The sequence below is a fragment of the Centroberyx affinis genome, unplaced genomic scaffold (genome assembly GCF_046629955.1).
Source record: "Centroberyx affinis isolate AG114_WGS23_722 - 3 ecotype Tasmania unplaced genomic scaffold, CSIRO-AGI_Caff_v1 ptg004042l_1, whole genome shotgun sequence".
NCBI lineage: Eukaryota > Metazoa > Chordata > Actinopteri > Beryciformes > Berycidae > Centroberyx > Centroberyx affinis.
Genome location: NW_027281839.1, coordinates 88,368 through 105,696, shown reverse-complemented (window position 1 = coordinate 105,696; position 17,329 = coordinate 88,368). Strand labels below are relative to the sequence as shown.

At 39.5% G+C, this 17,329-nt stretch overlaps 1 protein-coding gene across 1 annotated transcript; it reads left to right on the top strand.

Annotated features, from left to right (window-relative positions):
- The first annotated feature begins 3,675 nt into the window (after nucleotides 1-3,675).
- On the top strand, nucleotides 3,676-17,068 carry LOC139663532 (LIM/homeobox protein Lhx8-like). The gene is made up of 8 exons (XM_071542227.1): nucleotides 3,676-3,863; nucleotides 6,053-6,208; nucleotides 7,079-7,200; nucleotides 9,519-9,739; nucleotides 13,358-13,464; nucleotides 14,448-14,543; nucleotides 15,573-15,753; nucleotides 15,849-17,068. The coding sequence occupies exons 1-8, from the start codon at nucleotides 3,837-3,839 to the stop codon at nucleotides 15,923-15,925; spliced, it is 987 nt and encodes a 328-aa protein (XP_071398328.1). The 5' UTR covers nucleotides 3,676-3,836; the 3' UTR covers nucleotides 15,926-17,068.
- The last annotated feature ends 261 nt before the right edge of the window (nucleotides 17,069-17,329 follow it).

The following is a 17,329-nucleotide window of genomic DNA, read 5'->3' as shown; positions in this document are numbered from 1 at the left end:
GTCTGGTGTGATTGTGTCAACACAGTGGCCACGGCGACGAGTGGATTCTGCCATTTTAATTTCTCAGCTGCCTAAGTAGTTTTTGAAATGAATAAGACTCGCTGAAGTTGTCCGGTCAAGGAAAAATAACCAACCAAAAGTCTCAAAATGTCTAAGTATCCCTTTAATTTTCAAGCCTTGGTGCTTTGAGGTTAAAAATGTTTGATAACTAGTGATGTACTCTATTGGCTGCTTTGGTCTCTCTAACCAGCACCAACCCCCCCCATTAATTTTAATGAATCAGCAGATGTTGTCTGCAGTGAGTGTTGTCCTAAGTACTCAGACCCTCTGAAGTGGTCTGGATTAAGGAGAGGAGAGGAGAGGAGAGGAGAGGAGAGGAGAGGAGAGGAGAGGAAAGGAGAGGGGAGGAAAGGAGAGGGGAGGAGAGGAGAGGAGAGGAGAGGAGAGGAAAGGAGAGGAGAGGAGAGGAGAGGAGAGGGGAGGTCTGCCACAGGTGAGAGTCCTAAACTTAACTCTAAACTTTAATCATTCAGATGTGTTATTACTCTTAGAACAAGTGCATGGAAGAATCTCTAGGACAACAACCATCAAACCATTGAAGTAATAATTCACAGCATTTTCATTTAAATAAATGTGTGTTTTGTTTCTGTCTATTGCCAAATGATACACTGTAACACAACAGCGATTCAGCCTATATCCAGTCCATGAAAGCTTTTATTTTTGCTGTTCTAAACATCCGGTGTCTGGTAGCTCTTTCCTGGGAAAGATCCTGTGTGTTTGATATGTTTTACGCTTCCGGTTTGTTTGGAATAAACAGAAGAAGAAGAACTGGGTATAGTTAGCATGAGCAGTGATAGCCACCATGGCTGAACAGACAAAGAAAAGAGAAACTCAACCGGCATCAACAGAAAATCCAAGGAGCAAGACGTCACAGTACTGGACACAGTTTGATTGACAGGTGATCTCTGGGAAGAGCAGTGCAGAAACACCACAGCAATGAGCACTGAGCAAAAAAGACGGAGAAAATAATAATAATAATAATAATGATGAGGAGCTCGAGGATTACCACTTTAAACCAAGATGCACCTGAACCTGAAGCTTCTCCGATAATAAAGAAGAACTGACTACCTTTATTTTATCTTACATGGCAGGGTTTGGGTCAAAGCAGATTGGGATGCACAGGTATCAGTTTGAATCCAGTTCACAATCTATGTGGTTTCTCTGCTTTTATTACTTGCACTGTCCACTGTAATCTATGGCCCAAGAATGACATAAAATGAATGATAATGTAAAGGGTATGAAAGCTCCACAGAGTTTTATCACACAGAATTGATGTCAAATTGCCCTTGATATAAAGAATGAATTGAAACATGCATTTGGGTTTCTGAATGAGTTAGTATTATCTCATATTACAAAACTGACTGCAATGCCATCATGATCAAAAATAAATATCTAAATTCCTGATTTCTTTGTCACGCTTATAAATAGGAAAAATAGTTATACACATACCTAAAATTTTGTCAAAGGATTGAATCAAAAGTTACAGTAGGCAGAGGGATGTCCAGTCACTGTTTATATGCTCTTAAAATATTGAATGAAAGGCACATTTTGCATCCTGACACCAGCTTAACAGAAACATGTTGGTGAGATATCGATATAATTAGCAGAGAGAAAAAGTTGCTTTTTTTTATGATTTGTGAGCTTGGAATTATAAGGTTATTTACTCTCTATCTTCTGTCTTCTATCTTTTCGAATTTATAACACTTAAGAGTTGTTTTATTTTAATGAACGCCACACAAGCATAAAGAAACATTACACCCAATTATACAACCCAATAATATAGACCCCTTTTGAGGTGTGCATTCTTTCATTTTTAAGATTCATTTCATAAGCATGTTTCACCTTCTTCTACCAGAGCCTATCCTAACCATCCATGCCGTTACATTTACTCCTGAAAACCCAGTTGTTGTTCTTCATTGTGAGGCAGGCTGGGGGGGACTGAGGCATCAGGTTGCAGACTTGTGCCCAGACAGGGTCCAAAGGGGAAGTCCTGCTCGTGACCCCTATGCCTTGCCGTTCACAAAATGTCCTCCGAGACCGTTTTCATTCATGCCTTGTTTTTGTCTTGTAGTTTACCATCATCTTCACTTAAACTGTGGCAAGGTACTCATGAAAGGAGAGGTATACTCTGTATTAACAAGGGCACTCTGTCTCTTTATAGGAGGGGGAGAGGCCTTTTTTTTGCCCCCCTGACCCTCTGTGCACAGCTGCTAGTTTGTGAAACATTTCCCCAAAGCAAAAGTCATTATAGGGTAAGAGCAGACAAATTAGATATGAATGTGAGTTGTATAATAGATTCCTGGGGAAAAAATGGGACATTTTGAAAATAAATAAATAAATGTGACCCTGGGTGTCACTGTTGTCTGTCGCTGAGCGTGTTACCCTTCAACACCGTTCCAAAAAACGCCTCGAGTGTCACTGGATTCCACTCCGACTCAGGAAATCGAACCCAGAAAGCGGTGTTGTTCTAATTTACTCTGACTGGGTTTGAGGCATTAAGGCAACAAGTTTGGCTGTGTGTCGGTGGACTAAATTCCCCTGTGAGTGCTGCCAGTCAGACGGTGTGGATGTCTGGATAAACAGAATTCAGTCCCCTAACACGACCCGCGCTGCGTTTCCCAGCTCCCCTGTGGGAAGAGAGGAAAAGATGAGGAATACTGATAATGTCAATCTGGCCTAACTGAATCCAAAATGCCTCTTATAGGAAAAGTTTTTTAGAAACTGGATTTTTTTTTTAAGATGTTCACACATTTGAAGCACTGGCAGTTTAAGAGAGTGGTGGAGAATGTGATGTAACTCTGTACTCTGAAAACTTCATTCAAAATGTGCCATAAAAGAAAGGACTCCCTTTTAAAAACATGATTTTTATAATTATTTTCCGCCTTCATGTATTTGAAATGCTGCATGACTGGATTTCCACAGGAATCGAAAATCTGATTTGATGTGACCCCAGTCTGATGTTTTTTTTCCATCCATGTTGAACTGACAATTAAAAGATTCATTTTGGGTCACAGTAAAAATCTGAATTTGTTGTGAAAATTCAGCCCATGACAGCTTATAGGATTCAATGTTTGCCCATTGGCTTCATTCACACAATAAGAAAAATAAAAATCTGACTTTTTATTCTTTCAGATCTTGGGCCACATTTATAAAAGTGATATAAGGTCATTTCAAAGAGTATGATTGGATAAAAATGGAAATCATATCATTCGTACCTCAGATGATGTGTGTGTGTGTGTGTGTCTGTGTGTGTATGTGCCCCATATTAGTTTGTATAATTGGGATTTCCTAATTTACATCTTACTGTGTAATGTCCACAATAATATTTTACTAGGTAATGTTGCCCTGTGTGTGTGTGTGTGTGTGTGTTGAATTGTGAGAACGAGGGCCCCCCTAATATTTTGGCCATTCATGCAGAGAAAAAAAAAGGAAAAAGAAGCAGAACGGGCCATGCTTCCTTTTATCCTAACAATGACATTTCATCCCCCCCGCTGACATGATGCTGCGGCGGGCGGGTCCAGTCCATCTGAGTGGGAGGTGCAGCCAGGAAGCATATAGGCAGCTTAAAACGACACGAACAAAAAAAAAGTTGTGTCTTATTTTGTCAGACGTGAAGAAAGCCATCGGCAGAGCAGAGGGAAGAGCTGAGGCGAGTAGGTTGACACTGGACTAAAAACAAGTTCAAATCCCCAGTCTGTTGCTTGTGGAATAAACCGACCAGAGACCAACATCTGGCTTTGGGATGCATCGGAGGAGCGGGCAGATGCTCGGTGACAATGTTTAACTCCGTCTGCCTCAGCACGGTGAGTAACAAGGTCACTAAATAGTAACGGATAGGCTACTAGGCGAATGAGAACTTATGGTGTAGGCTATTTAGTGTTGCATGAGGGCTGGTTTGCGTCGAAATTTTATTTATTTCCTCGGAGCTGCAACGCCGCTATCATTTTAGAGATTTAAACCGTTTCTGTGGTATCTCCCATTAGGCTACAGTGAGTTTAGCAAGGCTCTAGGCTAGGCTATAGCACGCAAGATAAACAACACCGAGTCCTACTTTACAACGTCTAAACCTGAAAAGCATTTTAGGCTACTAAAAACAAAAAAAACAACTTTAGCCTATAGGCTATTTGTAAAAGCTGTTGGCGTCAACGTTAATTGCGTATTGCTGTCACACACCATGGTGTTTGTTAAATGGAAGCTGTGTAGCCCCAGGAGAGACGGCTTCTTTTTCATTTGTTGCCCAAAATACAACGATGCTACACTTTAAAGCCAAACAGACCTTTCTGTCCACATGCCACAGGGGATGTGGAATTGCACAACTAGGACAGCAACTTTACCGGCCTATTAGGCAAGGCCTATGTATTTTGAAAATAATTATGGTTGGCCCTCATATAGCCTAATGTATTTAGTCTCAGGGAACACCCCTACCCGTCTCCCCATCTGATATAGTATTATCTATTTTTTTTTCGTTTTTAGATATTATTTATTTTAGAAATGAATAACTAGTGATGTTGGTAAATAGCCTACAACGGTTCGTCCATTAATATTCCCTCCAAGTCGATGAATATCATGTGGCAAACATCCACCATCTATTTTATTTTCATAAAATCCTTATTTTATGAATTTAGCCTACCCCATACATATTTCTGTCCGCCAAAAAAAAGGTGGATTAACCTGAGTTTAAATGGGTTAACCCTCGACTAGGCTACATCTCTGTGCATAATACACAGATAACAGAGAGTGAAACCTTTGATCAGATTCGTCAGTCTCATACATTTTCTTAACTTCTAATAATAGGCATATAGGCCTAATATAGCCTAATAATAGCCATTCCGTTCTCTGATATGGACAGGTCTCCCCAAACTCCATTCAACAACCTTATAATGTAACGTGGCCTTATAGTCAAACGCACACACTTTAACATGACTGAAGACCTTTTGTAAATAGTTAGGGTCTATTCTTCAATTCGGCATGCATCCGATACAGGTGAAACTCACCTGTATCTGGCTGACGGCTCGTGATCATGTGCGCGTAGCTACGTGGCTCGAGACAATTAGACGGAATCACTTGCAGCTGTGAGCGCGTGGAGTGTCCGTCTGTCAAAAAGTAGGATTAGGCTAGGCCTACTGTTTGCTAATTACAGAAATGCAGAAAATTGAATTTGTGAATGGCAAAATCGGTGAATTAGCCTACAGGATTCCATAACTATTTAATATATCTGTCGGATATTTCAGAATAGGCCGAGGCAGGCAAAAATATAGCCCTGATAAAGGCACAAACATAGGCATATAAGAAAATGTCCGCGAGTATTTCGTTTTGGCAAGATAACCTTCGTTAGGGAGTAGCCTATAGGTCAGTCTCCGTGGTTGTCATGGAAATATGAAGTGGACATTAGCCTACTGAAGACCTTCGTGGTCATTTTGGCTCCCTCATCACTCTGGACCCCTCACTGACTGCCTCACCATGTCGGAGGGAGGACGGAGGCCGGCCGAGGCTGTCCTGTTTGAACCTCTAGAGGAAATTATTTCAGACGACACAGTAGGTACTTTTAACATTGCATTAACGTTATTTTCTTAAGAGGTTCATAACCTATAACGCGTCAAAGCAGAGGGCAGAATAGCCGAAGCTGAAATACGTGTAGGCTAGACATTCCACACTCAAAAACGAACGAATCCAAACATGAAAACATTTGGCTTAGTTTGCTCCTAGTAGACAGTCTTCCCCCAAACAAATAAACAACATGCTACTACAATTAGCTTATAACCGTTTTACACTGCGGACATTTTGACAGATATTTCGGAGTCGCTGGATAGATTTGTATCCCAAATAGTTTCGTTTACAGCCACCTCAAAACAGGCTGACTATCTTTACGATGGAGACGTTGTAGGCCTATGCCATGGATATTTTTAAAGTCAAAACAATTTCTTTCTACATTTTCTGTCACATTGGAGTTTTGTATGGTTAGACATTTTTAGACTAATATGCCTCTTGACAGGGTTCCTCTGGGCCTGATGATATTTTCGAGGAGGACTCGTGTTCTCCGTCCTCCTCCCTCTCCTCCTCGTCCTCCGTCCCGGCTGTGGCCTCCCTGCAGGGGAAAACCCTGTGCACCTCCTGCGGCCTGGAGATAGTGGACAGATACCTTCTGAAGGTCAGAATCACACAAAAATATTATGGACTACACTGCAAAAATATCCATCTTAACAAGTAATTTCGTCTTTCAGCACGCAGTCTTAAAATATTCGATTAATATTATATTCTCTTCAAAGAAGTGAAAACAATCAGCCAAATGGATGAGATAATTTCACTTGTTTTGAATGTGTAACGGTCGCTTGTTCGCAGCTTGTTTTCTTTAGTCGAGTGTCATTTTCTTGGCACTAGTGAAGTGATCTTTTTTTTTTTTAAGATAGCCTACTGACAATTCCTAGAAAATTCCCAAAACAAACAAGTTGAATTTTTTCACCATATTGGCGTTTTTTCCCCCACTTGTTTTAAGGTAACATTTATGAATGAATTAGAAGACATTACCGAAGGCGGACATCTTTTTCAGTGGCTAGACTGCTCCACAAATGAACTGTATCCTATGTGAATTTGATATGTTCAGGGTGAACTATTTTATTTAATATAGTATTTCATCAGTTCAGGGCATGAAACTAACTAGACTACCTCATCAATTGCTCACAGTGGTTAGTGGTTTCAGAATTTCACCGACTAGGTTCATTTAATTTCTTGGTTGCATAACAGAAGTAGTTTTTAGAACAAATTAAGACTGCCAAAGCAGCTAATAAGATTTACAGATTTTCCATGCCAACATTTACATTTGTAGGCTAATCTCAAACTCACATTAGTTAACGTCCAAATAAAATTCATTTCATTTGAAAGAATTATAGCCTATAGCCTACAACAATTTGAATAGCCTCTTCATCACCTACCATTATCAACCAATATTTGATTTGAAAGACGTCTAAAATGATAACTTGTAACACACAAACAAAATATTAGCTATATATATTTTTCACAGGTGAACAACTTGTGCTGGCACGTTCGTTGCCTCTCGTGCAGTGTGTGCCAGACGTCACTGGGGCGGCACGTGAGCTGCTACATCAAAGACAAACAGGTTTTCTGCAAACTCGACTACTTCAGGTAAAGCTAACGACATTTCATACCTACTAAATAATTCTACATTTAAAATGTCACTGGATTGTGTTACATTTTAAAATGAAAACGAAAATTCAGAGAATAAGTGTAACTTAAACAAGACAGAATAGACAAAATATGTCAAACTCAGTGGTTTCACTAAGTCTCACGGCAGCACTATTAACTGCTACAAATACTACAACACAAACAAAAAGAAAATGTTAAATGCCTTGTTTTTTTCTTAGTTTTTGCTGAAGAGTTTTGTGGCATTTTGATCTGTGTTAGGCTACAAATTTGATTCTTCTGTCTTCAAATTCTTTTGAAAAAGAGTGAAATGATTTGATTCACTTTTGGTAAGTGAAAGATATGAAATTATTACCATATATTAAATGGTAAAATTGAATATGATGGTTAAAAAAAAGATGGTTTAAAAAGTAAATTTGAAGACTTAGGTATGTGGTGAAACAGTCACTTACTGAATACATAAATACATTGTTCCTTTGACAGTTATGATTGAAGAGTTATATTCCAAAAATGCAACAGTGTACATGTATTTGCAAGAAAAGAAGTTAGATGACTTGATTCATGATTTTAAGAATATAATTATAATATAGTATAATCATACATTTGTCATTTTTTACACTTTTTTTTAAAGTTATTTATTTATTTTGTTTACATTTTACACATTTAGCTGACACTCATACCCAGAAGAACTTTTGCATTTTGCATTTTGCATATATATAACCATATATATATATATATATATATATATATATATACATACATACATACAGCCAGCGCTGGAAAAAATTAAGAGACCACTGCAAAATTATCAGTTTCTCTGGTTTTACTATTTATAGGTATGTGTTTGAGTAAAATGAACATTTTTGTTTTATTCTATAAACTACTGACAACATTTCTCCCAAATTCCAAATAAAAAATATTGTCATTTAGAGCATTTATTTGTAGAAAATGACAAACTGGTCAAAATAACAAAAAAGATGCAGTGTTTTCAGACCTCGTATAATGCAAAGAAAACAAGTTCATATTCATTTTTAAACAACACAATACTAATGTTTTAACTTAGGAAGAGTTCAGAAATCAATATTTGGTGGAATAACCCTGATTTTCAATCACAGCTTTCATGCGGCATGCTCTCCACCAGTCTTTCACATCAGAGAAGATGACCTTACTCCAGTCCTCTACGGTCCAATCCTTATGGTCTTTTGCAAACCTCAGCCTGGCTCTTCTTTGCTTCTGAACTCTTCCAAAGTTAAAACATTAGTATTGTGTTGTTTAAAAATTAATATGAACTTGTTTTCTTTGCATTATTCTAGGTCTGAAAACACTGCATCTTTTTTGTTATTTTGACCAGTTATATACCAGTCATTTTCTGCAAATAAATGCTCTAAATGACAATATTTTTATTTGGAATTTGGGAGAAATGTTGTCAGTAGTTTATAGAATAAAACAAAAATGTTTATTTTACTCGTTTTACTCAAACACATACCTATAAATAGTAAAACCAGAGAAACTGATAATTTTGCAGTGGTCTCTTAATTGAGAGCTGTATATATATACAGTGTGTGTGTGTGTGTATGTATGTATGTATGTAAAGTAAAAAAGTGTAAAGTAAAAGTAAACTGGGTGTCTCACCTTGGGACCCAGATCAAAGCGTATTATTGCAGTGATATTCCTGAGATAGGCATTGTGGGTGGCTGACTGCTCAGGAACTCAAATGATGGAAACTGAAAACAATAAATGTTATTAGAGTCGAGCATTACCACTATACAAGTGCATGCATTCCCCTTTAAACTAGATTTTAATTGTTGACCAAATTAATCGAAAATCCTAACCCTCAATTTATAGACACCAACAACCTTAGTCACACAATTTGTCATCTACAATGATGTTGTTTATACCACAGGCATGCTTCTTCCATCCCATTGGCATTTAAATTGTTCGGCCCTCCATCTCTTAGAAAACATCAGACCTGACAGTGCACAATGTTTTCAGGTGGAGGTGGGCAATAATACGAAGATGCAGTGTGACAAATGGGTAAAAATCAATAATAGATTACACAGTGAACCGAAATGAACAAAGTTATCATGAAAATGTTAGTTTGTCATATTGGTTGTCCCAGAGGACCTTCCTCTCCCTTCTCTTTTTCAGTAGGTACAGGACCTGTTTTACCCACAGTGGTCACAGCATCTCCACTTTTGATTGATTGCTTGACTAAATATCACTGAAATAAAACCTAACTAAACATAACTTTATATTCTTCCCCTCGCTCCTCCTTTCCTCCCTTCTTTCCTCTCCTTCAGGAGGTATGGGACCCGCTGTGCCCGCTGTGGCCGTAATATCCATTCCAGTGACTGGGTGCGTCGGGCGCGAGGCAGCACCTTCCACCTGGCTTGTTTCTCCTGCACCTCTTGCAAGCGGCAGCTGGCCACTGGGGAGGAATGTGGACTGCTGGAGGACAGGGTCTTCTGCCGGCCACACTACGACATTATGATGGAGAATATCAAACGTGCCCAGGAAAACGGTGAGTGAAGGGATGGGATGAATCACAGGATAAATGGATTAGTAGAGGGGTAGATAGCTGGTAAGGGGTAGGTTGGATAATTAGAATCAATAAATTAAATGTAAAAAGTAAAAACAAGAAGATGGCACAAGATAAAAATAAGAATGGGTAAAACATAAATAAAAATAAGATAAGACATCTCATAAAAGCAAGTCTCCATGTTTGGCCTTTGAAATTTAGAAATTATGTTAGATGATGTCAGTGTTGATTCTCATGATCTGTGATATTGAAACAAATGCATACACCGGACTGAACAAAATTGCAATGTCAGTGCATTATACATGCCACTATTATGTGAAAATGATATGATTACAACATATAAGCTTGCATTGCATACGGAAACACAATAGATTATTTAAAAAAAAAAAATAAAGCTGTGATACAGCCAATGATGGATTGCTCTGCAGGGCAAACAACAGTATCATGGGGGTGTGTCATCAAATGCACCCAGAATCTTGAGTGGGTGGATGTCTATATTGATGGGGTGAATGAATGGATAGACCGTAAGTAAACACACCTTTCAAAACCCGGGTTGCAAAGTGCTTCACAGAACAAAAGGAGCAGCAACAATACAAAAGAAACTGAACAGAAATTAAAGAAATACTGACATATAGATAATCAAATCAGAAATGGAAATAAAATACACTGATACATACTGACATTACAGACAATAACGTCAGTGAAAAACTAACATGAAAAAAAATCGTTTTGAGATGTTTTAAAACAAACGACTATTTGCTGAAGAATCTTAAAATCAATTCAGAAATTACTTGTCATCCAGTGCAGTGAAGCCAATATTGGAGTAATGTGAACCCTGCGTGAGGGCTTTGTAAGAAATCTCACAGCTGCATTTTGGACTAATTCTAATCTGCCTCTGGTGGTTTTACTGGGGCATGTGAACAAGGAAAAGCATGAACTAATATTTACAAATCTTCGAAAGATGGTATGTAATATACTTTAGCAATATTTCACATTTCGAAAAAGCAGGACTACATCAATGTTTTAATACAGTTACCAAATATAAAATTAGAATCAATGATGATTCCCAAATTTGTAGATGCTGACTTCATGTTGGGAATCAGGGGACCAAGGCACGCTTTCATTATATTTTAGGATTGGGGCCAATAACAAGAACCTCAGTTTTATCTGGGTTCAGTTGGACAATGTTTAGGGCAATCCAATCCTTAATTGCAGCCAGACATTGATGCAGGGTAGCAACTTTAGTGAAGTCATTGGGTTTTACAGAGAGATAAAGTTGCATATCATCAGTAATTCAAAGGGTCTGAGAGAACATCCGGCCTCTGTGATAGCCCCTGCCTCGGTATTCAGGCTCTTAAAAATCTCACCGCTCCCATCAGGCCTCAACCAATCAGGTGAGCTCTCTGCGAGTTGGTGTCCCTACCTCAGTCATGTGCGTTAATAGATATTGCATCCCATAGAAAATGTTATGGAATTTGTGCCATGCATTGACACCCAAATTAGAAAGAGACCAACTGCAATTTTCTCCTCGCTGGTATTTCTGGCAACCTGCACATTTCAGGGAGAGATTGGAGATCTATTCAGCATTTCACAACCCTCCATGAGTCATGTTACGCCCACAGTCTGGGATGCCATTGTTTCTGTCTTCCCAAATGACATTGTTTCCATACAATAAAGATCAAAAGGGGCTTTTATGCTGTTGCCAGATTTCCCAGTATCATTGGAGCAATCGATTGTGCACATGCACTGAACGTACAGGTAATTTGCGATGTGCATTTGGCACTGCTGAATCTTGTTGCAAGGTGACTGGGAGAACTTGTGACATGCATTGTGCAGAATGGCTCCGTGGGTCGTCGCCTCTGTGGTGGAGGCTTATTGGTAAGTGCTGCTTGGTTGGAGTACTCCCAGGACAACGCAAGAAATTACAACCAGGCTCATGCGCACCCAAGGTCTACTGTTGAGCATGCAAAAGGCCTGCTGAGGGCCCCATGCCTAATTCACCGGAACATCCACCTGAAAATGATGTCATTAGGACAAGTGCTGCTATCATAGAACACTTACAGGTTTGGCCCAAGAAAGTCATTGGCATACATGTACATAAGTCAAAGCAGAGGTGCGATTTAGTTTTCTATTTGAGGTAACTGAATGACTGTCGAAGTGCCACATTGGTGAGCAGTCATCTTTTATTGTGAGCAAATGAGATGCCGAAGGAATAAATGTTTAAGAGATTCACTAATTTCCTTTAAGGTATTACACATATGGCTCAATTTCGCTTATTTCAGTTACTACTTGATTAAGATCTTGTTTTTTTCAGGACCAAGTCAGTCAGCACCCTCGTTTGCCAGTGTCTTACAGATGTTGACACCCCTTGGTGCTGGATGGCCATGGGAGTCGACAAATTCACGGTGTTGTGTGCGGAGTAAAGTGTAGAGAAATTGTCGTCTTTTTTTGTCATTTCTATTTGTGAAAATGTGGAACTAGAAAACACTAATCTGTAAATATATTTTTTTCATCTAAATAAAATGATTTGCTTGAGAAATGTGCTTTGGTTCTTTACCATAAGGTTGTTTTTCTGAAGCGTCAACTTCTGATGAGGGAGGGAGGATGTTGTCAGGGTAACCATCAGGGATGATAACAGATAGTGCCATGTCTCCAATGATATTGCAAATCAGTCCCACTTTGTGCCCCACCAGTTGCACTGCCTTGCCTGTGAGCAACAATTCTCTTAAACAGGTGAGGGCAGAGGGTTGCCCTATGACACTGTGGTGGACAATATCAAACACAGACGGGAAAATGCTGAGAATGGACCTATGTGATTAGCAGCAGACTCAGGCTAAGCTAGCATGGATGAGTGAGTGAATGAGTAACAGGCTAGAGGACTAAAACCTCTTGATGGATAATGGAGTGGATTTGTAAAGTGTTTGGGTGGGAGGGAAAGGGGGGCAAAGGGAGGGAGTGTTCACTTGCTGGGGTGAACAAGGCTTCTTGAAGCTTTGGCACCAAATGAAGGAAACGTGGCTTTTGAGACCACTTGATCCCATCAAATAATGTCTACTGGTTCACCTGGTAGGCTTAAATATGAACACAAACTGTCCATCTGCTGCCATAGATAAATCATGTTTCAATTGCCCTGCTGCTAAATGCATAGGCTGAGAAGATTGCAAGCTTCCCTCATATCCCACTTCTATTTCTTAAAATCTGTATATCTTTAAAGCCTGAGGATGGCAGACCTACCAGAGACACTGCACTATTTAGACAGTGAAACTGACACTGCACTGACTAAACATTGGAAAAACCATCCTGTAAATCATGTGTGTATTCATCTGTTTGGATTCAAATAGTGTGTGTGTTGAGGGGAATACTTTATTAACCAAAAACTACATTCCTCCTTCAAACTAATTTGTACTGCTAGTTGCAAAGTAGCTTGTCAGCTTGTAGCGAGTGTTACCCATTGGTTTCAATGGGGAGTACTAATGACGGCAGCTGTATGACGTGTGAAATGTTAACCCCATAATAGGCCAAATGGTGAAAAAAGTAAAATACTAAACTGCAAAATGTCAAGATATCCTTGAAACATATCCTGTGTGTGTTGTCTTTCAGAGAAAGCGAAAGCTGAAGAAGCGGTGACATCAGACAAAGACAGTTCCAGCACCATGCCCAGACCTGCCAAGAGGGCCAGGACCAGCTTCACTGTTGACCAGTTACAGGTACTACCACTCTGTCTCTGTGTGTGTGTGTGTGCGCACACGTTGAAACAGTAAATGTGTGTGTGAGCAAATTAATATGCTGACCAATACGAGGGGAAAAAAACATCTCATATACTGGAGAATATGTTTAGAGATGTTTCAGAATATACAGAATTGTCCCAACAGATGTATTTGTACATGTAGATGACATCCATTCAAAATAAATTTGGCAGAAATTTATTTTGGACGTAATTGCAGTAATAAACATGTGAAAAATGGTCTGCAACTCCCAACAAAATGGCCCACCACATGTAGACCACCATAGGCTCCCTCAGGCTCTGAGGAATACACAATTGAAACGTGTATGCATTGCTCTGCAAAATAAATAGATATTGAAATTCTACAAGTGAAGGACCGTTTTGTTGGGAGTTGCGGACCATTTTTCACATGTTTATGACTCTACCCTGGGACCAGCACCCCAACCTAGCAATCTAAGAAAGGCTGCTAGTAGCACCAGCAGTTTACTTCTAAATAATTGCAGTAATGTTGTTAACAATGCATAGAAGTGTTGGTGTGGTGACATACAGCTAACAATTTTGAGTTGTAGAGAAGCAGCAATAATAACCCTACTCATAGTACAACCTGGACAACTCTTATCAATACACAACTGGTCCCATTCAACAAAAAAAGTCTTTCAATACAGGATCACTTCATTCCCATTGCAGACAAAAATGTTTTCAGCCCTCTGGCTTTCATCAGTATCTGGATGATGTTGCTCCTCCCTCTTTAGTAGAAAGGATCCCAGGTAACACAAGAGTGAATACATCTGTGTTACCTAGGGTCCTCCCACTTTTTGTCAAGTGCAACCCTTTTTCAATACTATATTCTGTAGTCAGGATATCACACTGGCCAGTCTAAGTGCAGTTGTCTCCTTAAGATATGAACTGTTATAACAGGTCATAACACATCAATAACCATATAAACTTCCACCCCAACATTTCCAGGTGATGCAGAGCCAGTTTGCTAAGGACAACAACCCAGATGCCCAGACGCTCCAGAAACTGGCAGAGAGGACTGGCCTCAGCCGCAGAGTTATTCAGGTAGGCCAGCTGCTGCTGGACTACTGCTCCTATAGTCTGAATGTCAGACTCTCCAGAAACTGTAGACTAACTCACCTCAGCCCTAGGATCAAGACAAATTCTCAGGATAGAGAATGAGAACGTTGGTAGCCGTTTCACTTCTATTAATCAGCATTTAGTATCCTTGTGCATTTGAGATGATTTAAAAACAATCCCTTCTCCCCTTAGCTCTTATTCTACTGTGTTTATCTTCCTAGCACTTCACTCTCACATGATCATTCTATAGTCACAGAAATATTGTAAGGACATTAAGGCCCTCATATTTGCGCTACTTATGAATAGTTACTGGTAATTTTGGTGATCTAGGAATTGAAGGTTATTCTACAATTGGATTCATTGTAAGTCACTGGGGGTAAGGGCAGTTAAATGGCTGAAATGTAAATGTAAAACCTAGCTTGTACCTTCCATTAAAAGTACAGTGTGCTTAACATACACCATAGCAGACTAAAAAATATTGGACTTCTCATGGCACAACAGCAAGTTTATCAAAGATAACTACTTAAACCCTTAAAACATAAACAGCCCTGGTGCATAAAGATGTAAGGTTCATGGTTGGGCATTATTTGTCCTCTGGCCATTCCTAAAGACAAAGCACATCCAGTGTTTCTGAACTGCCTTTAGGGTAGGTTGGCATTTGGATGCTTTGAACAGTGGATGGGTTTGATTAACAGTAATGACATTGAACCAGGAAGCCACATGGTCCAATGTTATTTGTAACTTGCAGAAATAACGCCACGTTCAGGTGCTAGTTCAATGATTTTTTTCCTTAGGTGAAAATTATTTAACTCGTTAGAATCCACAGTGAGCCTATATCACATTACTGGTGATTATTTTTTACAATGTTTGTGATATGTTTTTCCATGTGAAAAGGAGAAGACAGGTATCATGGAACCAGCAGGTGCCACGCATGAGTGGTGAAGTGGGAAATGTCGCTTTCAAGACCAATTCAGCTAACCATCCCTTCCCTTCTCTGCTCTCCCGCCTTTTCAGGTTTGGTTTCAGAACTGCCGAGCACGTCAAAAGAAACACATCAGCCCACATCCTGTTTCCTCTACGATGATGACATCACTTCCTCCTGGCCAGCTGACGCCACCCCTGATGGAGGATCTGCAATACACAACCTACGTTTCCCCAGACACACCCCTTCTCACTACATTGACTTATATGGATGGTAAGAGAAACGTACACCTCATTACCCTGAGCATGGTTGTGGCCAGTTATTAACAGTATGCTAAAACTTATAAATGTTATTTTTTCCTTCCACAGTCCAAACTTCAAACCCACTGTTGCTCCAGCCCCTCATATCCCACTCGATGACACAACTGCCCGTCAGCCACACCTGAGCCACAGCCCTTCTCTGGAAAACCGAGGCTGACGATTGGCTGAGAGTTTGAGGGGCAGATGAAGAGCAGATCATCTTGATGTAAAAACATCCCTAGGAGGACTGGATGAGTTTGATTCATAAACTGTCCGGCATAAAACGGCACTGAATTTGTTTAGTTTACAGAACGGGGCAATTGAATGAATTGATGTCTGTCTGGTGTGTGAGCAAAAACCCCAAGAATCAACCTGTCAAGTCACTGAATTGATCTCATTCAGTCCTACAAGGATTTACAGATGACTAAGTTTTGACAATTGTAAATGTTAAGTAAAATATAGATGTATATGAAGTGAAACTGTTTTGTTAATATTATAGTATCTATATTGGTTATGAATTTCTAGACATTTAATTTATTTGGAGACTATGATGTGATGAGGCACTTTGCTGGAAGATAACAATGTACTGATTGAGTATAGCTTTGGTTTCATGAATGAGATGTTTTGTTTTTGCATCTAGATGTCTTTGAGAATGATAGAGATGTGTAAACTTCGAGGTTCACTGTTTGGGTTTTCACGGGCTCTATTTATTTGATTGACACAGATCAAATGTTGGAAATCCAGCCTTTGTGTCACAGATCTGACCACCTTGTGTCTGTCTAAACATGCAGAAACCAGAATGTTTTTTTTCCCCCTCGTGTTTAGACAACTATGAAAAGATCAGATGTGTGTCACTGTATCCGATAAAGTTCAGGTTTTTTTTTGTTTCTCTTCCTGTGGAAAAACTAGATAGAAAATGCAGGATGGGGCAATACTGCTAATTAAAATTGGGGATATGGTACATGCACAGTGGGATCCTCTATGACTTTTGTTTCTTGCTGTCTTGTGAACAAGATACCATAAACTACAATGCATGTACACTGCCTTCCTGAATTCTCCTTCCTGCAGTCTCAAAGGCTGTCATTTTCAACACATCCATGTGTCTAATTTGGGACAACACATCTTGAGATACTTTTCAACAGTGCATGTGTTAAACATTCAGAGTAATACATGTGGACAAAAAGCAATATGGTGTGTAACTGTGCCTTAGCTGCCACTAGAATCCATGTATGAACTGCACACTGGGAGTAGAGCGGCTTTCATTGGATGTTGAGATATTGGAAAATAAACACAGGTGGTGGTTGCACCTCAAAACTTGGTTTTATTTCTTGTCAAAGTTCACTATCCCAATCCTTAATGGCTTTTCTCCTAACTTCCATTGTCTTCTCCAAAGATAGTAGAAAGATCATGCAAATCCAAAAACCCTCGTAGATAACACAGGCCCCATTGATTTCACCAGATGGTTCAGAGCACAGGGTGACCTTAAGTGAAAAACCTCAGGGACACTTCAGAGTTCAGTGCCTTGCTCGAGGGTAGTTTGACTGTGATTA